The 26,871-nt window shown below is 51.2% G+C and overlaps 2 protein-coding genes and 1 long non-coding RNA gene across 9 annotated transcripts in view; 2 read left to right on the top strand and 1 right to left on the bottom strand.

The window, feature by feature from the left end:
• Window positions 1–12,954, top strand: part of Sptb (spectrin beta, erythrocytic) — a 125,395-nt gene extending 112,441 nt beyond the window's left edge. The window contains exons 33-36 of the mRNA XM_048362703.1: window positions 7,623–7,885; window positions 11,143–11,316; window positions 11,838–11,880; window positions 12,047–12,954. Of these exons, the coding sequence (XP_048218660.1) occupies window positions 7,623–7,885; window positions 11,143–11,316; window positions 11,838–11,880; window positions 12,047–12,214 (648 nt within the window). The 3' untranslated portion in view covers window positions 12,215–12,954. The remainder of the gene's footprint in view (window positions 1–7,622; window positions 7,886–11,142; window positions 11,317–11,837; window positions 11,881–12,046) is intronic.
• Window positions 12,955–13,189: 235 nt separating this feature from the next.
• LOC125363464 lies at window positions 13,190–16,032 on the top strand. Its single transcript, XR_007213237.1, has 2 exons — window positions 13,190–15,775; window positions 15,835–16,032. It is a non-coding gene; the product is annotated as an uncharacterized LOC125363464 (long non-coding RNA).
• A 538-nt stretch (window positions 16,033–16,570) lies between these two features.
• The window catches only part of Plekhg3 (pleckstrin homology and RhoGEF domain containing G3), a 43,355-nt gene continuing 33,054 nt past the window's right edge, over window positions 16,571–26,871 (bottom strand). For 3 of the 7 annotated variants that reach the window (XM_048362706.1, XM_048362704.1, XM_048362705.1), the window contains 6 exons: window positions 26,068–26,106; window positions 25,637–25,656; window positions 24,865–25,287; window positions 24,269–24,382; window positions 18,952–20,374; window positions 16,571–17,978 (listed from right to left, as the gene is read on the bottom strand). In XM_048362706.1, coding sequence (XP_048218663.1) covers window positions 17,251–17,978; window positions 18,952–20,374; window positions 24,269–24,382; window positions 24,865–25,287; window positions 25,637–25,656; window positions 26,068–26,106 — 2,747 coding nt within the window. In that variant the 3' untranslated portion in view covers window positions 16,571–17,250. Of the gene's footprint in view, window positions 17,979–18,951; window positions 20,375–24,268; window positions 24,383–24,864; window positions 25,288–25,636; window positions 25,657–26,067; window positions 26,107–26,542; window positions 26,633–26,871 lie in introns of all 7 variants that reach the window. The other 4 variants (XM_048362711.1, XM_048362708.1, XM_048362709.1 and 1 more) reach the window with 4 other exon arrangements.

The following is a 26,871-nucleotide window of genomic DNA, read 5'->3' as shown; positions in this document are numbered from 1 at the left end:
GCTCAGTTCATATTGGAGGCATCTCAGAAATGGATTTGAAGCTGGCCACTTGATCATTCATAGGGTGGTGGATTTAGGCATGAGAGTTTGGTGTCTCCTAACTCTCTTCTCTTGAATGCTGAGTGCAGCCACTCTGGGTCACAGAGAGATTTATGGAGCTGCTTGCTTCTTCAGGACAGAGGCCCAAGAACCCACACAGGTGATGGGCATGAGAAAAACAGCTCAACCAGAAGCCTCATTCTCCTCTTCTGCAATGGGGCAGTGGAGCAGGTCTTCTCTGTCCTATCCACTTAGTCCAGTGCTTCCCATTCCACATCTCTCGGTCGTCTTGCTGAAGCTCCTGGTTAGCATCACAGATAAACAGTTGGCCCCTGGGGTGTGGGATTGGGCTGCTCTGCTGGGCCCACCCCACTGCACATGAGAGTATCTCTCCATCTCATGGCCTGTCTTATGGGGAGTCACTCATCACCTGCTCCAACCTCAGCCCCTCCCGGGCTGTTTCCCCCTGCTCAGCCTCACCTTTACTTTCTTGAATGAAATGTCTGTCTCTGCTCCCTTTAAGTTGCCGTCTCTTTACCTCTCAACTCTTTTCAACTCTGTAAACTCATTTTTTCTCTTGCACACAACGATGCTTGAACAGCCCCCCAATTCCAGTAGATGGCCTTTCTCCCCCAAGCCCCGAAGGCAAGACCTCACATGCAAGGGCTACCAGGGCCAGCTCTGCCTACTCCGCCTTCATCTGGTGCCCGGGATATCTCTCCATGAGTCTGCCCAAGGCCCACCTCTAGCCCTTTCCAGTGCAGCCCATAGTCATGCTGCCTCAACACATGGACCACAGATCTCACTGGGACTTTCAGACCTTAGTTAGTGGTTGGATCTCATCAGAGTGCTGGCACTGCTTCTCTCACCGCAGAAATGAGCCCAGGCAGGCCTGTTCCTTTACCTTCCAGTGTTCCATGAGTGGCTTGGGCAAGTTACTCATTCCCATGCACCCCCCCCCCCGTTCTCTCATTTAGGAAAAATGAATACAGCATCTGCCTTGCTTGGGACGCTTAAGAGAGAGCATATAATTGGAGCACCTGATATTTAGCAGGTGATCACTTAAGTGATCCTATCCACTCCTCAGCTATTCATCTCTTTTAAAAAATAAAAGTCCTCCACACAAATTCTAATGGTACCATGTCCCTCTCAAGCCAACCTGCCTGGGCCCACCATGACTGCCTCCCCACACCCTCCCCAACATCCCTCTACACATGCTCTGGGCTCTTGTCTCCCAGCTAAGGTAGAACAGTCTGTTTGTAATTCTCACTTATCAGAATCATCTCTAGAAGGAAAACTCTGTCTCCATGTTTCTTTGCTTGTCAGTATATCTTGGTTCACTGAGCATCTTCAGCGCCTACAAACCCACCAATGGTCCTGAGCCTAGGTTATTTGTGGTTGGGGTGTTGTCCGTGTGCAGTCTTCTGCCCGCCACCTGCTGGCTGGTTCTGGTACTACCTTCAACTCAATTGAAAAAAAAAAGAACAAAAAAATCCAGAGAAGAAAAGTACCCATTCTGCCCACCTTCTCCTCTGGATTTTAAACGTCTCCTGTGGAGCAGATCCTAAGCCTTCTGTCTGCTTCTCCCCCATCCCCCAACCTTGACTTTTCAATGGTCCTCCCCACCCCACCCCAACTCTGAGGCCACCATGCCCCTCCTCCCATGGGGAGCTGGGGGACTTTCCTTGTTTGACCACAGTCCCATGAGGTCCTAGAAGGCTGTTACTACAGACCTCCTGTCTGTGTCCTTTCCTCCTCCTGATGTTACTCAGCCAGCATCCAGTGCTACTTGTCCCCTGTCTTCCTCCTGACGACTTCTCAGTATCTCGCATGCAAGCCCTCCCCTCAGACATCTCTCCTTGCCTGTCCTCAAAGTTAGGCAACTTACCTGTCTCCCCTATTCCAGCTCCAGATCCCATCACTTGCCCTCACGCTGTTAGTCCACACTCCTATGCCGGCCCCAGCCCAACCCTGAATTTCCTTGAAGCATTTGGGCTGTCCTTCTTCTGGGTGTCCCCAGCTCCCCTGGGTGACTTACTGTGTAAGCACTCCTCTCAGGTACAGATGGAGCCTCCATCTTCTTAATGACTGAAGATGGCAGCCTCAGGCCTCCCACCGTTGAGCACAAACACAGCAGAAATCCTCGATCATCTCCCTATTCCATGCCTAGCATGAGACCCTGCTAACACCCCAGCTGCCTGTGCGGCCAGCCCTGGGCATGGCCAGCATCCCCTCTCCTGGTGCTTTCTATTCACAGATTCCTCCACTTGACAGGCAAGGCCTGCTTTCTGGGGATGGCAGGAGATTCATCACACTCCTTGTCCCAGCTTATTTATAACTGTCCTGAGCAAGTTTGGCCCTTCTGCTCAAATCATCCACCAGCCTGGCCCCAGCTCTCCCTTTGGGAATGAGGTCTATCACCTAGATGCTTAATTGGGAAGTTGTCAACTGCAGGAACCAATCATCCACGCCCAGGACTCCCCCTCATCAGCAGTTGGTGCGGAGCTGGGGCCAGGCCTCACACATGCGTGGGTCCCTACCCAGCTACTTGGGATCTTTATGTGATCCTAGCCAGTCCCTGGGCTTTTCTAGAGCCCAGTGATAGGACAGGCTGAGTCAATGACCCCAAGGCCATTTGGAGCTCCAGTATGCTGAGAATCTCCTCTTGCCTGGGCATCAGGCTTCACCACCTTCTTTCCCTCCCCCATCCCCTGCCTTCTCCCTACTTCCCTTATAAGTCCTTCCTGGCTATTTTCATCCTTTCACACGCAAGACTACAAAAAAAGTCCCCAAGGAAATTCCTTATCTCTTATGAATTACAAAATCAGAATCTCTACACCACACACAGGTTTCCAGCACAGACGGCCAAGGGTAAAGTTTCCCCACCGGAGTAGGAGGCAGCTTCCCCATGGGCTCTTCACTATCTGGCAAAGTTCCTCTGCAGGGAAAATTTTCTAAGAGGTGGCTTTGCTTCAGAAAGGATTTAACCATCTAGATATATGTCTAAGTATAATCTTACTCAGATTCTTTTCATAGTTGTGGGCTCTTTGTGAAAGTCCCATTCTGAATTATCATTATCTTCCACTAGGTAGCAGCCTGTGGCCCTTAGTCTTAGCTGGTAATTTCTGTTTTTGCCTTCTTGGTGATTTTCTCCTCAGGTTCCCTCCCTACACCCACCCCACACCCCACCTCTACCACCACAAGCTCTCTGGAGCCTCTGGATGCTGCTCTGGTAGGGTTTTCTACTCTCCACAGTCACCCTGATTCTGTTTGAAGCTTTGGAATGTTCCAGTTGCACACAGCAGAGGAAGGAGCAAGTAAGGTCTCACCCATCAGTAAGGATTCCTCATTGCTTAGTCCTGAGCATCCCATATTGTAGGCAAAAGGGTCACACTGGCCACATCAAATACTGACCAAAGCTGATTACACCTGTAATCCCCTACTCAGGAGGCTGAGATCTGAGAACTGAAGTTCAAAGCCAAGCTGGGCAGAAAAGTCTATGAGACTCTGACCTCCAAGAAACCACCAAAAAGCATAGAAGTGGAACTGTGGCTCAATTAGTAGATGCTAGACTTGACCAAAAAGTAAGACAGCACCCAAGCCCAAACCCTGAGTTCAAGTTCCAGTATTAGCACCAAAAAAAGAAAGAAAGAACACTGGGCATAAAAAAAAAAAAAAAAAGGCGCAGCAAAGTCCCAAGGAGGAAGGTGGCCGGCAAGAGGAATGAGCATTACATTATTAAGGCAACTTTCACAGACACTATGTCACTTTAGAAATCTCTAAGGTGCTGCCTCTCTTTCTCTTTCTCCTCCTCTTCCACCTCCTCCTGTTCCTCTTCCTTCTCTTCTTTCTCTTCCTCTTACTTTGTCTCTTCCTCCCCTATAACTTCCTCTTCTTCCTCCCTCTGCTGCTCTTCTAATCCTCCTTCTCCTCTTCCTCCTCCCCATTTTCCTCCTACATCAACCTCCCTTGGTTGCTAAGGAAGGAAAGAAAGGATTGGTCCTAATGTCCTTCCCCCGCTACTGCATCCCTCCTTTTTTTTTTTTTAATAAAGGTTCTTTATTTGCAAAAGTATTGGAAGATAGAAAGAGTCAGAAGAGGACCCAGAGGTAACCTACAGATTAGTACCTAAAAGAAACAGCCAACCATGTTTGTTTTTTCTTCTAGATCTGAGACTGGGACTCAAACTCAGTACCTGACACTTTCACTCATTGGCTAGCACTCTATCAACTGAGCCACACCTCCATCCCTAGCCAACCATCTTTGACCTTTCTTCACCACTGCCATGAAGTTCTGTCTGGACTGCTGATTTTATTTTTTTTTTTTAAGAATTTTTATTTTTATTTTATTTTTCTTTTTGCCAGTCCTGGGCCTTGGACTCAGGGCCTGAGCTCTGTCCCTGGCTTCTTTTCGCTCAAGGCTAGCACTCTGCCACTTGAGCCACAGCAACACTTCTGGCCATTTTCTATATATGTGGTGCTGGGGAATGGATGAGGCAAGTACTCTTGCCACTAGGCCATATTCCCAGCCCCTAAAAAAGAATTCTTTAAGTAATTTTAGGTCTGGAGTTTCACATGGATTGCAGTTTTCATGGAATTTCAAATTTTCAACAGATAAAATCTTCATGCAAATGAAATTTGAGTTTTCACAAACTTTCTTCCATGGAAATTTGTGAATCATGAAGTGGGCACCTTTGGAACAATAATACAGAAGATGGGCTATAAGCAGATGTCAGGTTCAGTCACCCACCTGATTTGGGGGGGCTCAAAGGTGTTTTTGTGTGACTCAGGTGCTATCCTTTTTGGATGCCTCTTCTGGCAGTGTTAGTGCATCCCTCTTGATCCACCCCATGCCCTCCAGCCTAGGGAGGAAGGAAAGCCTTGCTAAAGCCAAACCCCTCCATCACCCTCATTCTTGGCTCCTCCTCCTTTTCAGACCTTGGCCTTTAGGTGGAGTGGAGGAGCAAAATACACACAAGCAAGAACCCAGGGGAAACAACTGCATAGATTGAAACTCTCAAGTTCCAAAGCCACCTATATAATTTTTGTACCTACTGCCACTGCCTCTGCATGTCCCTGGAGGCCCAGGGAGGCAAGGGTCACAGGAGTCATTCCTGTTGGTCCACCTTGATTCCTAAAGGCCAGTTCCCTAAAGGAAGGGAAAGGAATGAACGTGATAGTAGAGGTAGTAAACTTGGAGCAGAGGTCTCCAGAGCCAGCCCCAGGACGGTAGAGGCTGGGTGAGAGTGGGGGAAATGAGGCTGTCTAGGCTGTCTGTGTATCTGCTAGAGGCTAGGCGTGTTCAGTTCCATCCTCAGGAGCAGCAAGCACTGTCCCTGTCCCACAGACAGAGCCCACCCACCCACTGACACACAAGCAGTCAACTGGGTTTGAGGCTGGGACCTAAGACATAGCTTTCCCTTCTGCATTAATGCTCAGCTGCCCAAGCTTTCTGCATAGGCAGAGGCTGGACAGACTGGGGATCGGAAGACCTCCTGATCAAGGCTTCTAGTCAGAACCCTGGGGGCAATGCTGGCTCATGGAAGTCACACCAAGATATGAGTTCCGTGGCATGACCACAATCTTCAAGGGACTCTTACGGAGTTCCCTAAAGATATGATAGAAATTCAGGTCTGTCTGTTTCTGGAGTTGATGCTTCAAACGGCTTCCTATACCTATTAGCTGTGTGGCTTTGGGAAAGTCACTTAACCTCTCTGAGCATTGTTTTTCCTCATTATACACAGGAACTGTTAGGTTAGAGGTTTAAACACTTCCAGTCAAGATGCCTTTCTTTTTAAGTGAAATCTTCCAGAACCCCTACTTACAACCCATTTCCTAGGCAGTCCCAGCATGATGGGATACAGCTACACAGCTTCTTTCTTCCAACCACTAACTTCAAACTTCCCCGAGGAGCGCCCCCTTGGATTCCATAATGCCGCTTCAGCCAGAGTCTGGTCACTTCCACTGCTACAAGTCCTCAGTTGGTTTCAGCTTCAAGCTTCAGTCTGATGGCCCCTTGTGGGACCCAAATCCTCCCAGCCTCCGCCCTCTGCTTCCCACTCAGCCCATGACTTGAAGACCCCAGAGAAGCAGAGACCCCGGAGGCTCTTTCCTGGCTCCGACCTGCGTCTCTCAGCATTGTTCTGGGCCTTCATGTCCATTGCTGCGTTTGAGAAGTGGGGTAGAACAGGAGGCAGAGACCCTCTACTGACCCGGTCCTGGCTGTCCATGACCTTCACCCTTTAGGGGTTTGGACATTTGAGGGGCTCCATCCTGGTTCATGCTCTAAGGATTTAAGCAACAGCCAGGCCACCAGGGACAATGTGCTAACCACGGGAAACACTCAGGCTGCTTTCCTGGGTGCTCATTCAGCTCTGCTCCTAGGAGACCCCACCCCTCCTGGCCTCATCCAGCAGTGAGAGCAAAGCTGGCTGCCTTCACCCCCCATCCATCTTGCTTTCTCTTCCTTCCTGTGGAGCAGGCCGAGGACAGGTGAAGAGGCCTGATGAAAAGATGCAAATGCAGTCATGCTATTCGGTAGACACTGTGGAAAATGATCTCTAGGACTTGTGGGTAGGGAGGGGAGGGGGCAACTGGGGCAGAGCAAAAGAAGGAATGATACCAAAAGAGAAATGTACACATTCCCTGACTTAAGAAGTGGTAGGTACAGGTTAATCACAACAATGAAATTATACTTAAAAAAGAGAAAACCTTGAGCGGGAAGAAGCCAGGGACAGTGCTCAGGCCCTGAGTCCAAGGCCCAGGACTGGCCAAAAAAAAAAGAGAAAAGATTCCCAGCCAGAATGAGGGGGGGCATCCATGAAGAGGGGTGCTCCCCTTCGTTCAGAGTGGCCGAGGGCTCCACAGAAGAGTAAAACCTATGTGGACAATTCCCCATCTCTACTGGCCCCTTAGCAACACGAAGTGCTTAACAAGACCTGCCTGCACACGCAAGCACATGCACACACATACACCAGCCAGGGGTGGTTAACAGCATCTTGATGGAGAAGACCTGAGAATGTCTCTGGAAAGCTCCTGTGGTGATTGTCAAAGGCAGTCAGGATCAGGAACCACTGCCCTATCCAACAAGCTTCCAGGCGAGGGTGGGAGGGGCCTGTGCCCCTGACCAAGGCCTGGGAGGGCCTGGGCCTCAGCATTCTCGCACAGGTGTTTGCAACTTGTCCTAGCAACAGACCTTTTCCCAAGCAAACTGTTTCCTGAGCCCCAGGTGTCAAGCAGTGGGAGGGTCATCTGGTGGAAGCAGTGGTGAGGCCTAGAGTCTGCCACTGAGCCCGACCTTGCCTGCAGCCTCAGCACACTCCTGGACACAGTGCTCCCTCAGGACCCCTAAAGAAGTCGGGTTGAAGAAAGGGGTCACCCTCTGGGAGGGGGAGTAAGGAAGTTGGAGGAGACAGAGGTAGGGGCAGAGACCATAGACAAATACCCATGGCAGGCTGAGGGAGAGCCAGGGTGGGTGTGGCAAGCATAGCGGAAGCAAGGCTCAGGTGATGGCTGTGCCAAGAAAAGTTGTCCGTAGGCCAGAATCCCCAGGAAGGTATGCTTTTCCTCTGTGCCCCTGAGCAGGGGGAAGAAGGAGGACCATGGGTTCGAGACCGGCAGCCACCACCCTTGCTGGGACAGCAGGAGAATGGACCTGAGGAGAAATCTGGTGAGGACGAGAGGCCTGCCACAGAGCCCATCTTCAAGGTCCTAGACACACCTCTGAGTGAGGGTGACGAACCCACGACGCTGCCCGCTCAGCGGGATCTTGGGCACAGTGTGCAGATGGAGGGCTATCTGGGCCGGAAGCATGACCTAGAAGGCCCCAACAAGAAGGCATCCAACAGGTGTGTGGAGGAAGGGGTACTGGGGGCCGTGGGACCTGGGTGGGCACTGGGCTCACTGGATCAGAGCATTGCTGACATGGGTGTGAGTTGGGGAGAGTCATCCCCTCTGAGCCACTTGGCATGACAAAAAATGTCTATATAGCTGGAGGTGTGGTTCAAGTGGTAGAGCACCTGCCTAGCAAGTGTGAAGCCCTGATTCAATCTCAGTACTGCCTCTTTTCCACCAAAGGAAAAAAAGCTATCTAAATTCTGGCCTTGAGTTCAAATCCTATAGCTTCATCCAAGTTACTCAACTACCCTAAGTTGATTTCCCCTTGTGTGAAATGGAGATGAGGACAATGGAGGCACAGAGCAGCCCCTTGGTGAACACCAGCTATTGCCACTGCGGTTACCCCAGGGCTGGGGAGCAGGTCATTGTGGTGCTGACAAGGAGTTGACTAAGCCCCACTTTTACCCATCTGGGCCTCTGTTTCCTCAGCTTTAAAATGGTAGATAAAAGCTGAGTGTGAAAGCTCACTCCTATAATCCCAACACTCAGAAGGCTAAATAAATCAGGATTTCCAGTTCCAGGCCATCCTGGGCTACATAGTGAATACATGTCTCAACAAAACCAAGGTAATAAAAATAGATTACTTGGGGGCTTGGCCTACATGCCTTCTGTAGCATTATGCAGTGACCCCATGACCCTGAAATGAACCCAAATCAGTCACATCTGGGGGTTTGGTCTATCCAGGCTGCCTCTGCCTGGAGCCCCTCAAGGGCTCTTCTTTCTAACTTAAGTCCAAGGTGCCAAGGAAATAGGATGCTACCTAGAGGTTGAAAACAACTATATTTCCAGAGGCATCTGGAAGCATCCTGTCCTGAGGGACTTAATAAAGCTAGTTGATATTTTTTAAATGAACAATCTGGAAACCCAATTGCCCTGAAGAGATTTATTTCTTCATAGAGTCCACTGGGAAAATGGAGCATTTACCGGGAAACTGCACATGCCAGCCATTCTGTGAGGACAGGGAAGGTCTTCATCCTCACCCTTTGCTGCTTGCTCGCTCGCTTTCCTTCCAACGTACCTTCCTTATTTCTCCACTCTTTATCTCTTCCTTCTTTTCCTTTCCTTTTTTTTTCTTTTGCTAATTGTGGGGCTTGAACTCAAGGCCTGGGCATGGTCCCTGAGTTCTTTGCTCAAGGCTAGTGCTCTACCACTTTGAACCACAACACCACGTCCAGTTTTTGAGTGGTTAATTGGAGATAGAGTCTCACGGGACTTTTCTGCCCAGGATGGCTTTGAACTGTGATTCTCAGATCTCAGCCTCCTATGTAGCTAGGATTACAGGCATGAGCCACCAGCTCCTGGCTTGCTTGCTTGCTTCTTTCTTTCCTTCCTTTTTCTTTCTTCCTCATAATGGCGATTGAATCCAGAGCCTCATGCTTGCTCGGTAGATGGTCTATCAATTAGCCATACCTCCAGCTCTAAGCTTCCATCTAGGTGGGAAACTAGATCCTCAGCCAGGCTCAGTCATTTGCTTAAAGCAGCAAGAACCTTGCTTTAAAGACTCTGGTCCTCCTTAGCAATTGCCTTATTGCCAGAGGAAAGATGGATAAGGCAGGAAGTTGGCCTTCATAAAATAACTCTTTCTATAGATTCCCTCTTTGACATAACCATTTCCTCCTTATAGCTCTCCTTCCTTCCTGCCTTCAGGAGCAAAGGAGAGAGGGAGGGAAGGAAGAAAGGGGGAGGGAAGGAGGGAAGAAAGGAATGAGAAAGAAAAGCTAACACTTCTCAGTGCTCTTTAACATAAAAATGGCACCACATGGCTGGACACCAGTGGCTCACACCTATAATCCTAGCTACTCAGGAGGTTGAGATCTGAGGATTGCAGTTCAAAGCCAGCAAGGGCAGAAAAGTCAGTGAGACTCATCTCCAAGTAACCACCAGAAAATCAGTAGTGCTGTGGCTCAATGTGGTAGAGCACTAGCCTTGAGCAAAAAGAGCTCAGGGACAGTGCCCAGGCCCCAAGTTCAAGCCTCATGACAAAAAAAAAAAAAAAAGCCACCACATGCTTCAGCTCCACCATTAATTGTGTGCCTGATGCTCTCACCAAGTGTACAGATTTGAGTTTAGCCTAGGTCAGAAATGTTTCTTTAAAAAGTGCTAGGACATAGAGGCTGAGATCTAAGAATTGCAATTCAAAGCCAGCCCAGGCAAGGAAGTTTGTAAGACACTTCTCTCCAATTACCCACCAAAAAGCCAGAAGTAGAACAGTGGCTCAAGTGGTAGAGCCCCAGCCGTGAGCTAAGAAGCTTAAGGACAATGTGTAGGCCCTGAGTTCAAGCTCCAGGACTAGCACCAGAAAAAAAGTGCTAGAACAAAGCACTTCATAGCCAAGACTTGTCATTCCCAACACTTAGGAGCCTGAGTCAGGAGAAACAAGATTTGAGGTAGATTTGGGCTACTTAGCAAAAGACTTCAATCAATTAATCAGTTAATCAATAAATGTATGTTGAATATGCAATCCAATCCAATTTTAGTTATCTATGGGAATGGGGGAAAATTTGTGAATAGAGGAAAAAAAGACTAGAAAGACACACAATATAAGCAGTAGTTAACTTTTAATGGTAGAATTATGTGCAAATGATGTTTAATCCCTCCTTTTCTGTTATTGTTGTGGAGCTTGAACGCTGGGCCTGGGCACTGTCTCTGAGCTCTTCAGCTCAAGGCTAGTGCTCTACCACTTGAGCCATAGCACCACTTCCGGTTTTCTAGTGGTTAATTGGAGATAGGAGTCTCATGGACTTTCCTGCTTGGGCTAGCTTTGAACCATGATTCTCAGATCTCAGCCTCCTGAGTATCTAGGATTATAGTCATGAGCCACCAGTGCCTGGCTCCCTCCTCTTTTTCAAAAACTAAAATCTAGGGCTAGAGGAGGCGGGGGAAAAATGAAAGAGAAAGTAACAAGTTGGATAAGAAATGTACTCACTGCCTTACATATGAAACTGTAACCTCTCTGTACTTCACTTTGACAACAAAGAAAGAAAATAAATTAAAGGAAATAAAACAACAACAAAAATCTAGGGCTGGGAGTGTAGCTTGTTACCACATAATCAAAAAATAAAATTAATTAAAAAAAAAAAGAATAAAATCTGCTATTTATCTGGGTAGCAACAGCACAACAGAGACCTGGTAAAGCCGTCAGAACTGACCATAGAGATGCTGAGTCAGAATCGTGAGTGATCTGACCTGCCCGGCCACCTGTTTGCAGGTCCTGGAACAACCTGTACTGTGTGCTCAGAAATAGTGAGCTGACCTTCTACAAGGACGCCAAGAACCTGGCCCTGGGGGTGCCCTACCATGGGGAGGAGCCCCTGGCCCTGAGACATGCCATCTGTGAGATTGCTGCCAATTACAAGAAGAAGAAGCATGTCTTTAAGCTCAGGTGAGCCTTCCACTGTCCCCTGCCTGGGCCTTGAACCCTTTGAATGCGTACCCCACTGCCCCTAGGGCTTGATCTGGTGTCCCACTATAAAGGAACCAGCTCTAAGCCCCCTCTGCTCCTCAGGGGTCTCCTCCACTCCTGCTTTGTGTGCACACGCACGTGCATGTGTCCGCGTGTGTTGGTTTTGGAGCTTGAATTCAGGGCCTGGACACTATCTCTGAGTATTTTTTGCCCATAGCAAGCACTCTGCCACTTGAAGTCCACTTTTGGGTAGTTTGAGTCTCATAGACTTTCTTGCCAGGGCTGGCAACAAACTTTGATCCTCAGATCTCAGGCTCCTAGCATAGCTAAGATTGCAGGCATGAGCCTGTCATTTGCTTTTCCAAACCAGAGGCTTATGGTCTAGACTTTTAGCTCTTAGAAGGTGTCATACAGCCCTCAAGGGCTCAAGGACCTGCTCCCTGTCCTGATAAAGGGCTCCAGAGGTGGCCCACATTACAGGGGTCCCTTTGTCCTCCTAGGCTGAGTAATGGCAGTGAGTGGCTCTTCCACGGCAAGGATGAGGTAAGTATGGACAGCCTGGTTCTAGCAGGCTTCCAAAGGGGAGAGGGGGAGGGCACCCTAGACACGGGACATGAGGGCTGCCTCCAAACGGGCAGCCCCACTTCTGGGGGCTGCCCCGGAAACACTGTGTGCTCCTGGAAGCTTCCCTGACACTCCTGCCCCCCAGGAGGAGATGCTGTCCTGGCTGCAGGGGATGAGCACCGCCATCAACGAATCCCAGAGCATTCGCGTCAAGGCACAGAGCCTGCCCCTGCCCTCCCTTGCGGGTCCAGATGCCAGCCTCGGCAAGAAGGACAAGGAGAAGAGATTCAGCTTCTTCCCTAAGAAGAAGTAGCAGCCGGTGGCCACCCTGAGTGGGGCTGGCCAGGCAGGTGCAGCGGCGGTCAGGATGCTCAAGGACCAGGAGGCCATGGCCTTGACCTCGGCAGTGGCCTGTCCTCCTCCCATCTGCCACCTGCTGTCCGTAGCCTGCCCGCTCGTGTCACAGGCAAGCCCTGGGGCCCCACGCTGTGCTGCAGTAGCTGCCTTTGCCCGGCCTGGCTGCCCACTGCCTGCCACCAAGCCCTCTTCCGCCTGCCCTCTGTGCAGCCAGCTCGGCTCCGGGGACTCCCAGCCCCTCCATGAGCTGGAAACGGTTCACCCAGGTGCACGCCCTCCTCTCCTTGCCCCTATAAAAGCTGGAAAATGTTGATGGGGGGTCCCTAAGGGCTGCCCTCACCCACAGCTGTTTGGGAATCACCACCCTTTGAAAAGGAAAAGGAGAGACACTAGCAATGCCTATCCTGCCCCAAAGGAAAGGTGACTTTAGGAGGGTCACAGAGCCCTAGCCCTGTGGCAAAGGGCCACTGGAGGAGTGAGGGGACAAGAAGAGATGCGGAGCCTTGAGTACCACCAGCCTGCTCCCCACTGAGCTCCCTCAGAACCAGGACTCTCCTCAGGGCCAGCATGCCCCTTCCTCTCCTTGCACCACTGAGAAGAGCCCCTACTCCAACCCTGTTTGGTGAATGAGCCTCCTGCTAGCCTCAGCACCCTTTGCTCCCACAGCCCAGGTAGAGTAGGGAGGACCAGCAGCCCTGAAATCATTCCTCTTTGAAAACCCTAAGAGTGCTGGGGATATGGCCTAGATGGGGATATGGGGATATGGGGATATGGCAAGAGTGCTTGCCTTGTATACATGAAGCCCAGGGTTCGATTCCCCAGCACCACATATATAGAAAACGGCCAGAAGTGGCGCTGTGGCTCAAGTGGCAGAGTGCTAGCCTTGAGCAAAAAGAAGCCAGGGACAGTGCTCAGGCCCTGAGTCCAAGCCCCAGGACTGGCCAAAAAAAAAAAAAAAAAAAAAAGCAAAAAGAAAACCCTAAGAGTTTAGGACTTCAGGTTGACCCAGGGAAGGACAGATAGGTCCAACACTGCCTAAGGCTCTGCCTTTCTGTGCCAGGGCTCCTCCCCAACTCTTCATAGCAGCCAAAATAGCAATAGCGGAAAGAGGCGGGGTCCCAAACAAGCCAGCAGACACCAGGTACGTGCTGGGTACCCTAGCACCTGGAGAAAAGCTTTGAGAAGCCACAGGCCCATTGTCTCGTCTGCAGCTGGTACCATCCATGCTAACGACTAGCCCCACAGCAAAGAATCACCATATGACAAATGTGGCCACTCTCATGCTTAAGCACGTGACACAACTAGTCCTGGCCCTCTGGGTATGGCCCAGGTGACTAGCTTCTGAAGGCCTGGCCTTAGGTTCTGGGAGTCATATGGACACAGACATTGCCAAACATCTACCATCCCTTCTCCAAGCACCCTGAGGGGCTCAGTTTCCAGGGAGGGCTTTCTCATATTTCTGGGAGACCACAGGTCCCATAGGACTTGGCCCATCCACCATTCTAAAAGTAATAGAGCACCAGCCCGACATCTTAACTGGGGTTAGATCCAAAAGAGGAATCAAGTTGTGGGCAGTAGGCATTGTCCCCTGGGGAGACCATTGGGGTTCTCCAGGGCAAGGTCTATGGCCTTCCCTGTAGGAAGGAGGTTTGGCTGTGTGAGGCTGATGCAGACTAAGCTCAGGGAAGAGCCACAGGGTTGAGCAGCCCTCCCAGGATCCCTCAGCACTGACTAGGGCAGACACAACTCAAGAGAGCAGTTCCACCCTGCGGTTTCCACGTGACAATGTTACATGGAGCCGGAGCCTGAGAACCTCTGACCAGATGTTCCACCTCTATAACCAGGGTCTTCATTTGGCTTCAACGCTTAGACCCCTATAGCCTTCTGCTTCCACAGGAAAGCTAGTGAGTACCTCTCACCAGCTTCCTTTCTACATCTGGGGAAACCAAGGCAAGGAGGTGCCTGCACTTAACTGGCAGCAAAGTTATTAGCCTTTGTTTCATTCAAGTCATGCCCACCGCTGAGGCAGACAGCAGCTCCTTGCTGAATGGTGGAGGTAGCAAATAGCTCCCTTGAGTGCTTCCCTGGGCATCTTTGGAAGGCCAAAGGTCTACCGTCCTCCACATGTGCCCAAGTGACATCTGAAGTGAAGGGTTTCCAGCCAGCAATTCCACAGAGCCAGGAGAGAAAGGGCTTCAATGGCAGGCCCCGGGATTGAGCAAGGGCAGCCAGCTGCATGTGACCCACCATCACTGCCGGCTCCCCGCACATCCCACCCTCGTCACCCAGTTCCCAAGACACTCAATCAACTGAACCGATGGCAGGCAGCCCAGGCTGGGCTCTCCTGGTGCCCTGGTAAGGTTTTCCTCCCTACATTTTCTACTTTGCAGTCTTTTCCGTGACAGTGTGCCCACACTGGGTTGGCAGAGCCCCAGTCCACACCAGCATAACAGGCTTCCCCCGCAGAGCAGTTAGAGGAAGCTCCTTTTGGGCATGGTCGGTTTTCCTTCCCTCTCCCATCCCCTCTGTCCCTCACCTCAGCCAAAGGGCTGAGGGAGGAATGGAAGGTCCAACCCTTTCCCTACCTCCACTAGCACGGGTAACAGGAGGCCTGTGCAGGCTCAGCTTCCCTTCCCCCTCCACTCCTCCTTCCTGCCTTTTGGAGGGCAAAGACTGGATTCCCTTCCTCCCTCAGAGGAAGAAGGCTGAGATCCAGAGGGAAAAGAGACCAGTGGGCCACATGGCTCGGTCTTTTCACAAGCAAGCTCAGGGAGGACACAGAGAGGAGGCGGCTGTGGAGGAATGTAAGCCTATTGGGCACAGACCATGCCATCTGGGGCTGGCCCTGGGGCCGGCTGGGCCTTGTCCTCCACCTGCTCCAATGTGTTTCCACCAACCAGAGGAAAACCCATTTACTAGTTTTTCTAATAAATCAATAATGCTCCACATTTGTTTTAGTATTTTTATTTGACTAACCTCCCTTTCCTTTTGAACTAAGCCTTATAGAAGAGACAAGACAACCTGATGCTAGCTGGTACCCTAGGGAGTCTTATGGAGACCCTCATGCATTCAGTCAGCTTGAAGGCGTATGGCACGGCAAAGGGATTTCTAGGCAAGCCCCTGTGCCTCGGGTCCATCTCCGGAGCAGGTTCTGTGTGGTCTGGGTGGGCGGGACGTAGGCACTGCCTGGTTTTACAATGTTCTACAGGTGATTCTAATGGGCAGTCAGCAAGAACCACTGCACTGGAGCAGGATTCCCAAGCGGTCTTAGTTGGGATTTAAGGGCCACCTGGTGAAGGGTCAGCTATGACTGCCAAAGGCCCAGCTCAGAAAAGTCCATCAGGGAGTTTGAGACACAGAAACTCATCCAGCTTCCCAATCTGTAGATGAGTAACAGTGTTAGGAAATCCAGCTAGCTAGTGGTAAGGCTAGGACACAAATCTGGGTCACTTTCCCATTACACTTACGACTACTCGCCATCCTATCTCTTTTTATACTGTGAAGGTGAGCACAAAAAGTTCAGGCAGCTGGTAGAACATAGGCTACTGGCTGCCCTACTATGCTTCTGCACAGGAGGCTGCCACCGGCCTCCAACGCTCCCTTGACCTTGGGAGACTCAGTGGAGCCATGTTCAGGTTGAGTCCACCTTCCTAGTTCTGAAGACCCACACAGGGACTGGCTGGGACTCTGCAGAAACACTGGGGCCCCACAGCCCTTGCTCCCTGGCTACAGTCAGAACAAACAGAACAAAACAAGGGTGGTCCTCCATAGAGAGGCACTGCTGGCCCTTGGGAATCACGTCTGAGAACACACTGGACATGGGGGATACATCCCAGAAAAATGTGTTTGCACTCTGCTTCCCTCTCCCCATGCCACTTTAGCACCTTTCCAGGTCCCAGGGGTAGAATCCTTGCCTTCTAGAATGCCTCCTGGGAGCTGGAGAGGGAGAGGAAAGGACTGGAAACTTCGGGATATTTGAACATCTGATTTTCCCCCACCCTCCTTTGTTTTTGTTTCTAACACAATGTTGACTCACAAAAGGTTGATATGTAGAACCCCAGGCAGGACACCAGGCTGTGGGGTAGACAGAGAAGTGCATGGAAACCAACACAGCAGAGAACAAATCTCCCCTTCCCACTCTGTGGGTCCGGCCTGTTCCACGGAAATCTTGTGACTTCTGCTGCCTAAACCTGAATGATTAATAAGTGTGTGAGTGGGGGGATCTCTCTGTTCCTGCACAACACAGCCCCCCGAGACAGCCCGGGCCCACTAACAACCCTGCCCAGGTCCCAGTAAGGAGGCCACACACAGGTCGGTTGGTCAGCAGTGGTTATTGCACCATTGGCAAATGATGAAATGTGTGTACATTAGCAACAACTCTCAAAAGTACCTGAACTAAGTCCATTACATTCATCACAGGAAGGGGAGAGGGGGCGGGTGGGGGGGGGGGAGTAACCAACAGGGGGATACACACTTGCTCACACACACATACCACAGGATGGAAAGCAATAAATTATTGGCCTCATTCTCACCTGAGTCCTAAGAAAAGGCACAGTTTAAGAGCAAAACCTCCCAGTCCACTTCTTGGATCTCTTTCATGGCTCCTTAGCCCGGCAGTGGCCAACCAGTGCTGGAGGCCTGGGCAGCGCTTGCTCTCTCTAGTCAGATGTGAGCTTAAATATTTTGTTTCTTACCAGAAAGGCCTATTTACAAGGGAAGTGGAGGCAAGGACCCTCATGGAAAACAACAGCTCATCCAGACCTGAGGAAAGTTGTCACGGGCCCCAAGGGAGTGCAGTGCCAGCACACAGCATGGGTGGAAGTCCGTGTGTGCATGCTACAGCCCTCTTCCAAGAATAGACGGGCGGCCTTCCAAGACAGAGGGAATGGCCTCTGTGAGGCCCTGGGCCTGGGCTCCAGTGAGCCCAGACTTGGGGGAAGGATGCTAGCTTCCACCCCAGTCCAGCAAGGTCCTTCTTTCACACAGGAGTTGTCAACCCACAGAGTTCAAGGCCTGGAACTTCTCCCTCAGGTTTCTCACTCTGCCCTGCTTGCTTGGGTCTCCTGGGTCCCTGGGGGCTTCTTCCCTTGGCCAATATTCTACAAACTCCTGGAAATCGTGGCCCTGATCTACTATGGCTCCTGGTGAGCCTGCTTCCTGTCTACTGCCCTCCTCCTCCAGCCCCCCAGAGGAGCTGGGAAGAGGCCCCCTCTCCATTACAATCACCCGATGGTTGTTCTCCAGGGTGAGGTCTGCAGTGACATACAGGGTTTCACCTCCATTCAGCACACTTTGGGGTAACCCAGGAGCCAGGGACTGGGCACTCTCTCTACCTCCCCTGCCCCTCTTTGTGCTCAGGCTACGACAGCGGCCCACCCTGCCTGACAGAAGCGGCTCCACCATGCTCTCAGGCAATGAGCGGCTCCTGTTGACTGGTGGCCCACGAGATAGGCTGCCTCCAGCCCGGACAGCCTCATCGTGGGAAGCATACTTGGAGCACAGCTCTCGAACATCGGGCCAGTTGAAGGTTTCTGTGTTGAAGGGGCTGAGGGGGCTCCGTGTGGAGGGCCAGGGTCCAGGCGAGGTGGTCCTCGGACTGACAGCAGAAGGGCTGAAGGAAAAACGGCGTGGCGACGTCTCTGAGGCAGAGGACCTGGGAGGACTGTATTCCTGGGCCACCAGCTGCTCATAGCTGAGGGACAGTCTGGGCTTTCTCTTGCCTGTGAAGAGAGATCAAGCTACCTGAAATCACTGGTGCAGGAAGGCAGAGCCAGGAAAGGAGGGCTTGGAATAGGCCTCAGCATGTTGGTGGGATTTGGGAGGCAATGGAAGAGAAATCCCATTTACCCTCTGCTGCTCCTTTGTCAAAGGGAAGTAAAGGCAAGAATGAAAATTAGGCTGTAGGGTGAGGGGTCAGGAGTCACCAGAAGCTATAAGAGGTTCTCCCTTCATAATGATAAGGAAGGGCCCCTGGCTGTGCTCCTCTGAGCTCCCTCTCCTCTCCCAGGAAGGGCTGGCAAGAGGGTACTAGAAGGACTTAACCAGATCTCAGCCTCCTGAGTTGCTTGAATTTACAAGTGTGAGCCGCCATGCCCAGAACCTGATTCAAAGCCAGCCAGGAAAGTCTGTGAGACTCTTATCTCCAATTAAGCACCAAAGAAGCCAGGAGAGCTGTGGCTCAAGTGGTAAAACACTAGCAAAAAAGCTCAGGGACAGTGCCGAGGCCCTGAGTTCAAGCCCCAGGACAGGCACAGAAAAAAAGAGGACTCAACCAGAACATGCTTGGCCTCACAGGGCGAGAGCAACTGCCTGGCCTCAGCCACACTCTACACTCACAGTGTTTTCTTGGGCATAGCCTCTTTAGATGTTACCTTCCTCAGGAGTACTGGATCCTAGCTGGCTTTTGTGTATGTCTGTGTATGTGCCAGTACTGGGGCTTGAACTCAGAGCCTTGGGCCCTGCCTTGGCTTTTAGCTGATGCTGTACCACTTGAACCACACTTCCACTTCCAGCTTTTTGGTGGTTAATTGAAGGTAAGGATTCCAGGACTTTCCTGCCCCAGGCTTGGCTTTAAACTGTGATCCTTAGATCTCAGCCTCCTGAGTAGCTTAAGATGATAGGCATGAGCCACTAGTGCCCACCTCCTAATTGGCTTTTATGTCCCTAGGTTCTCCCCACCCCCCCACATCACACCTTTGCCATGTGAAAGCTCTTTAGCCTCCTCCTGCAGGCAGGGGGTGGTGGGGCTCTTCCCACCTCTCCCAGGAACGTCCTTTGCCCACTGCAGTGGTGGCCTGGTGGTCACCGACTTGATGTTCTTAATCCGGAGGCTGTACTGGCGGGCCAGCTGGTAGACCTTGTTCTTGACCCGCTCACTCACATGGCTTCCCATCACGTGGGAGAGCTGCACGATGTGGGGGTGCAATGGGGTAACCACATCTTCCTGGGCATTACTGCTCAGCTCCTTTACCAGCTCTTTTAGCTCCCGGGCCAGGTGGGCTGGGCTGGACTTCTCGGTGGGGGAGGCATTTTCTGGGGAGGCAGCAGCTGACTCCTCCGTGATAGCCCCCAGCTCGTGCTCCTCCAGGATGAAGAGTGGCTCCTGCAGCTCAAAGCCATTGGCCTGGCCCTGGCCTGGCCCCACCCGAGGGCTCCTTGGAGAAGACTCCATCCTCTCCCACATCTTCACCATTTCCGAAGATGGTCGAAACTCAGCATCCGTGACAGGCGCTGGGTCCCCTGGGCCAGCCTGGATAGGTCCTGGGAGATCGAACAGATCCCATGAGGCTGGCCGGGAGCCACCCTGTCTCTTGTACCCCACCGGAGCTGCTGGCTTTGATTCTGGCTTGGGAAGGCTGTTGAACCTGGACACCGAGTTTCTCACCAGTCCTTTGGGGATATAAGAGAGACTCTCCCTACGCCGAATGCTAAAGCCTGCATCATGGTGCTCTGCATTTTCATAGTAGCTCTTAATTTTGTCCAGCAATAGTCTGTCTCGGGTGGAGAGCGTGGATTCCTTCTTGCAGGAAGATCTATCAGGCTCCACTGCACAGCCTGCATTTGGGGGCTCTGTTCCGTTGACAGAAGGGCCACTCTCTGTGGCCACCCCCACACTAATGTCCACTCCGGGGGTAAGATGGTTGAAGAGGGAGTCCGTGGTGCTGCCCCACCGAGCCAGACCCTTCTCGCTACCCTCTAGGCTGAGCACACTGCTGCTCCGGCTAACCAGCCGTGGTGTCCCAAAGCCACTGTTCTTGCCATCCTCCAGTGCTAGGCTGCTCCGCCGAGAAAAGCTGTTGACAAACCGTTCAGCAATGACACTGGCCTGGTCTAGTACGGAAGGTGGCAGGAGACTTTCAGTCTCCTGGGTTTCCCCCACTTCTTCCTCTTCCTCCTCCTCACTGCTTAGAGCCTTAAGGTCCTCAGTGCTCTGAGGCACCACGAAGTCCACCACGTCGGCTGGGTGGTCCATCCTCAGCAGTCCCTGGTGGGCATTAAGCTGTGTTTCTAGGAGTTCCGAGGAATCTGGGTCTGAAGGCAACTCCTCCTCGGTGCTGGGACTTTCCATGGCAGCAAAGACCTCCTGCTCAGTCCCAGGCTTAGGGTCTGGCTCAACCTGTGACAGAGCATAAAGAGTTCATGTGAGTAAAATCCTTCATGCTGGGCACCAATGGCTAGCACCTGTAATCCTAATTACTCAAGAGGCTGAGATCAGAGGACAGGGTTTGAAGCCAGCCTATGCAGGAAGGTTTGCAAAACACTTATCTCAAATTAACCACTAAAAAGCTGGAAGCTGGAGAGATCTAACCTGGGGGGGTGGAGGGGACAGCTTAGGGACAGCGGTAAAAGTAGAGCTATGGCTCAAGTGAGAGAGTGCTAAGCCTTGAGCACAAAAGCTCAGAGACAATGCCTAGGCCCTGAGCTCAAGCCCTAGTACTGGGACACAAAAAAGCCCTATCATAACATCTGGGGAACAAGAGGATGGCACTGCCTGCTCAGAGCCCAGGGAGAGAGCCTGCAGTTTAGGATGAGGACAATCAGCATGAGTAAGACTCAAAAGTAGGGCAGCCAGTCCTTAGAGAGAGGAACGTGATCGTGGCCTTTGTCATACTGTAGCTGGAGGCTGGGGCATGCCTTCACACCCAAGGGAAACACTAGGAACAGGGAGGGACAATGACAACGCTCAGTGACAGCCTACCTGGAGGCTAGAGGCACAAGGTGTAACAAAGGGCTAGGGACTGGCCCAGGCTCCAGAGGCCAGCTCTCCCAGGCACCCCACAGTGCAACCATACTGGGACTCCACAACCTGACAGCAAAGCCCCTCCTCTTGGGGTTCTGAGGCTCAAATCCAGCCTGAGCAATGTGAGAAGACATCCTGACTCCCCCTGAGGCCATGTTCCCGTGAGGCCACAGGCCAGAGGACAACAGGACCGTGTGCTGTTATTGTCTGGTGAAGACAGGGAATGCGGCTCTTGCCAGCCAGCTTCAGCACCTGTGGGACCAGCTCAGGTGCGCACACCCAACAAACATACTGGCAAGGAAGATCCCCCCCCACACACATATACCCGACTACCTTAAAGGTAACTCGAACAAGAAACTGGCTGGCACAAGCAGCTTTCCAGAACAGTCCTTTGGGAGAAGGTAAGAGCAAACCCTTGAAGTTCCGATGAATCAGACCTGATTCCATTTGTTCCAGTCCAGAATCTGCTGAGTAGCACCTAGGACCTGCACTGCCCAACACAACAGCTACCAATCAGCCACCCCTGGCTTTCTGAGCACCTAACATGTGGCCAATACAGACCAAGGCCTGCTGTACAAGTAAAATACATGTCAAGTTTTGAGGGGTTTGCTTATTTAATATTTTAATATTGATTATATATTGTTTTAATATTAATAGTTAATATTTTAACACTTAATATTGGTATGTTTAAATGATATTTTGGAACCTATTATAAATATATTAAAATTAATTTCACATTGTGTGTGTGTGCGTGCGTGTGTGTGTGTGTGTGTGTGTGTGTGTGTGTGTGTGTATGTATGTGTGTTCTGATAGTAGGTACTGAACCAGGGCCTTGGGCATGCTAGGCAAAAACTACCATTTTAGTTATGTCCTTAGCCGTTTTGTTTCTATTTTGTTTTTTTTTCTGTTGGCTATGGGGCTTGAACTCTGGGCCTCGGAGCTGTCCCTGAGCTCTTCAGCTCAAGGCTAGCATTCTACCACTTGAGCCACAGTGCCACTTCTGTTTTCTAATGGTTAACTGGAGAGGAGTTTCACTGACTTTCTTGCCCAGGCTGGCTTTGAACCACGATCCTCAGATCTCAGCCTCCTGAGTAGCTAGGATTACAGGCATGAGCTACCAGGGTCTGGCACTATTATTGAGATAGTGTTTCACTATCTTTAAGGTTATTCTCGAACCTTTTTTTTTTTTTTTTTGGTGCTAGTACTAGGTCTGAACTCAGGGCTTAGGCACTGTCCCTTAGCTTTAGATCTCAGCCTCTTAAAATAGCTAGGATTACTGGCATGAGCCATTAGCATCCAGTTTTTCCTTGAACTCTCAATCCTCCTGCCTCAGTGTCCTGAATAGCTGGGATTACCAGGTTTGTATCACCATGCCGAGCTTCATCTTTTAAAAAAATTTTGCTTAACATGGTTACTAGTAAATTACACATTTGGGTGATATCCTATTATTATTGGACAGCATCTGGTCTGAATGATGGGCCTCTCCAAATGTATATTAGGACCCAATACCTTTTGTGACAGACAGTATTAAGAGGTAGGGCCTCACCTGGGTGTGGTAGTAGCACACACTTACAATCTCAGCACTCAGGAAGTCAAGGCAGGAGGATCATGAGTTTGAGGCCAGCCTAAATTACACAGGGAAACTCTACTTCAAAGAAAAAAAAAAACACAAAAACAAGAAGAAGGGGGCTAGGAATGTAGCTTAGCAGTAGAGAGCTTGCCTAGCATGCATGAAGCCCTGGGTTCGATTCCTCAGCACCACATAAACAGAAAAGGCCAGAAGTGGCACTGTGGCTCAAGAGGCAAAGTGCTAGCCTTGAGCAAAAAGAAGCCAGGGACAGTGCTCAGGCCCTGAGTCCCAAGTCCGAGTACTGGCAAAAAAAAAAAAAAAAAAAAAAAAGAAGAAGCGAGGCCTTTGGAAGTGACTAAGTCACAAGAGCTCCACACTCATAAAAGGGTTAATGCTTTTATTTATTTTTTAAAAAAAGGCTAAAGGGAGCTTTCCCTCATATTAGGAGACAGCAAGGTAATCCTTATGAAATGTATGGGAGCTGCCATCAGATATCAAACCTGCTGGTGCCTTGTCCTTAGACTCCCCAGCCTCAGGACTACAAGCAATTTTTGTTGTTTAGAAGTGCCCAGTTTAGCTTGTCAAATAGTATTCCCCACAGGATTGGGGCAGTGACCCAACAGTATGTAACTAAAACCAAACAACTACTCAACATATAAAGGTCAAAAATTGACCTCTCAGGGGAATACAATAGCTCAAAAGTTATGTATGTACGTTCATATAAGACTACTGTCAACATATGGTCTAACATCGACATTACATTTAAAGCCCTAGGTGAACTTTCTTGGGCGGGGCCACATGGCTACTGTATATGTTCTTGATACATTGCATATTGTATATATGTCTACCTGACCTAGAGAAGGGATAGAAAAACAGGACATAAGATATCACAAGAAATGTACACACTGCCCTACTATGTAACTGTACCCTTTTTGCACAACACCTTGTCAAAAAATTTGTGTTCAACTAATAAACAAATAAATTAATAAAAAAATAATAATTATGAAAAAGGAAAAAATAAAAAAAGAAGTGCCCAGTTTAAGATATTTTGTTATAGTAACTTGTACAGACTAGGGCACCACAGTATATTTCTATCCAAGTCATCCAGGTGCTTAGTCTTGTCTTATGATCCAACCTAGGTTCTAAGTCATGACCTTGTCCTTTGGGAAAGCAAACAAGTCAGCTCCACATAACCCACAGAAAGCACAAAGAAGCTAGCCCTGGCTCTAAGGCAGAAATTTGGGTCTGTGTCATCTCTGTGTCTCAGAAGCTGCCTGGTGTTCAGCCCACTACTTGACTACTGAGCCTTTTCCTTCTAGAACTAGTGTGAGGAACAGAAGGAACAGGAGGTGTAGAGTAGATATGCATATTGTAGGCCTTGATGTAACTTAAACATCTGGCATGTTATGGCAGGTATGAACCATGTGTCCTGTACAGAGGTCTAAAATTTGGTCCACACCCACTGGCTGTGCCCCTTGGCATGGAAATGCATCTAAGGGATGGTCTCCTCTAACTCACAGGAAGAGGCTATCTGCTCACTAAACCATATACTTCTAGTCTAGACAGGCATCCTAAAGGGGCAAGAGTGGTGAGTGGGAGAGTCCCTGTTTCCATGGGCCCAACAAGACAGCTAGCATCTGATCTAGGGATCTGGGCTCTGGACAGCCAGCACATCTCCATTCCACCTGCTGACCACTCACCTCTGCAAGGGAAGAGACCGACTTGAAGCTCATGCTCCTCTCAGCACTGGTTGGGGACCGGTTGCTGGGCCTTTTGCTGCTCTTGGAACCTTCCGAATCCCTTTGTCCTTTTCCCTGTAGCAAGAAAGAGGTCAACCATCAGCTCCAGAACAATGATCACCTAGTCACTCCTACATTCCCTCCCACACCCTGATGGGGGACTGGCTTGGCATTGGGAACCAGCCTGGACGTGAGCCATTCCAGAACAACCTGAGCAACCAGGCCTGGGGCTGGTGTGCAGCTTCAGAAAAGCCCAGCCCACCTTCCCTTCCCAGCCAAGTAGACTTGACCTTCCCTTCCAGCCCCACTGTGTACTGGCTTTCCATTCCCCACCTCCCACTCCACATTAGTTCTGCCTGGGGGAAGAGTATACTGTGGGCACCCAGTGCTGAAAGAGTGCATGCCAGGGGCTCACCCAGGTGTGACAGCAAGTGAGAGGGTTAAGAAATGCTGATGCAAGAGCAGAGGGTGGGGAGGGCACAAGAGGGGACTCTTGGAAGGACATGCACATGCTAAGGAACATGCAAGGGGAAGGGGAGATCAAAGAGACACCTCACCATAGCACCCCGGGAGAAAAGTAAAGCGTTGGCCCGATAGTGCCAGCAGTGGAGGGCGGCCAGCAGGGAGCTTGCGAAGTCGGCTACCTGCTCCTCCACTGCCAGACTCTCCTCCTCCACCACCTCCTCCTCCTCCTCCTCTGCCTCCAAGCCTGGGGCCTCTGGCTGGGGCACCTTCTCACTGCCTTCATGCCCTGCCAGGTCCTCCAGAGAGGCAGGAGAAGCCTGCTCCTCTTCTTCTTCCTCCTCCTCCTCCTCCTCCTCATCCACCACCTCCTCTTCTTCCTCCTGCCGCTCCTCTTCCTCCTGTTCCTCCTCCTCCTGCTCCTCCTCCTCTGGGGCAGCCCCCTCAGTCTCTGGTTGCAGACTCTGCGTATGAGGTACCTGCTCAAAATCCAGGAGGGCACCGGCGCTGCCTGCATGCTGTCCAGAACACAAGGACCCCTGGTTACCCACCTTGAGGGTAACCTCCTGCCTCCTGCCTCCTCTGGGCATGTGGGGAGCTGAGGCGTCACACAGAAAGGCACTCTACATGTCCAAGTGGGCCTCAATGGAGTCCCGTGAGAAGTGGCCATTTTGTGGTAGGAAGGCAGACCCAGCTTTCCTCACTCCAGACAGGGAAATATGAGAGCAGAGCCAGGCTGGACAGGTCATCACAGCTTCTCCAAGAACAAGATGGGGGGCATTCCCCCGGGGCTGACCCGGGCAGTCCCACCCACTCTCCGTTCAGCCAGTGCCCCTTCCCTGGCCTCCAAGAGCACCTGGGCCTCACCTTCATTCCTGCTGCTTTGGCTGCCGATCCACCACCAAATCCACACAGGGCACGGAGAGGAGGGGGGTGGGGGGAGAGACCAACAAGCAGGGAAGAGTCTGTTTAGAGAAGCTAGAGCCCCTGGGGGCTCCAACTCCCAGACCCCCCTCACTCAATCCTGGCTTCCAAATGAATGATGGACAGCTGAGGAACCGGGTGAAGAACAGCACAAGCCTGTGCGTGGCACCTGGCTCCCACTGTTACCAAGGGAATGGCACAGGTTAAGCAGGTTGAGCCCCTCCGCAGAGGTGAGGCCCTCTTCGTGGGAGGAACAGAGGCTGAGTTCCCACTAATCTGCTCTCCACAACTGCCCACCAGGGTAGTTACCTGCTTCACTCCCCCGTCCCACCTAGAGGCCCCTGGGAATGGCTGCCGCCCTGTCACCTACTTACATTTCTCACTCAGTTGTCTCAGCAGGTGTCTGGTTGGCTCTGCGGAAGAAAGCAAATGGGCAGTGAGCTGCAGGCCAGGAAACAGCCGTGTCTGGCCGCATCCCAAGCTCACAGCGCTGTCAGCCCATCACCAGCTCAAAGTCCACTTGGTTCACCCCAGCAAGGCTAGGACCTCAGGGAGACTACCTCCCCAGTGTTCCCGAGCCCACCAACACTTTGTCAACAAAGAAGAGGACCTGAGCCATTCATGTTCCTTTAAAGTCCTCCACCCAGCACACTACACTGCCCAACATGTTAGCACTTAGCCCTGGCCCTTGGTTCTGGCACTACAAGGGAGGGATGGGCCCCAAGCTGCCCCCCCCCCTCCTGCAGTCAGACCAACTAGCCAGGTCTCTACCTAATAAAGAGCACACCAGCACATTAGCTACACCCCTGCCAAGCCCGAGCACCATGGCTGGAAAGCAGAATGTCGCACCAGACTTCCTACGGTCCTTATGGCCTGACAGGATGAAACCTCGCTGCCTGCTGGGGAGTGTTGCCCGGCTGGACAGGGGGGGACCAGGCTCTGGGGACAGGACACAAAACATAACCATTAGGCTGATGGTGTTGTTACCTTATTCCCCAGCCTTTATAGGGACAGACATGACGGCAGGGGTACAAGAACCTTGGCTGAAGAGTCTTCTCTCCCACTCCCTTAGCCCAGCCCTGTCCCTCCAGCCTGCCTTGCATTAAGTCAGCTTTGGGCTAGCCATGATCTTCTACAAACTTGGTGCCACAGGAAATCTACTGAGGTTTATTAGCTGA

The sequence above is a fragment of the Perognathus longimembris genome, chromosome 14 (genome assembly GCF_023159225.1).
Source record: "Perognathus longimembris pacificus isolate PPM17 chromosome 14, ASM2315922v1, whole genome shotgun sequence".
Lineage (NCBI taxonomy): Eukaryota > Metazoa > Chordata > Mammalia > Rodentia > Heteromyidae > Perognathus > Perognathus longimembris.
The sequence above is the reverse complement of the archived record's forward strand: the minus strand, read 5'-3'. Positions and strand labels throughout refer to the sequence as shown.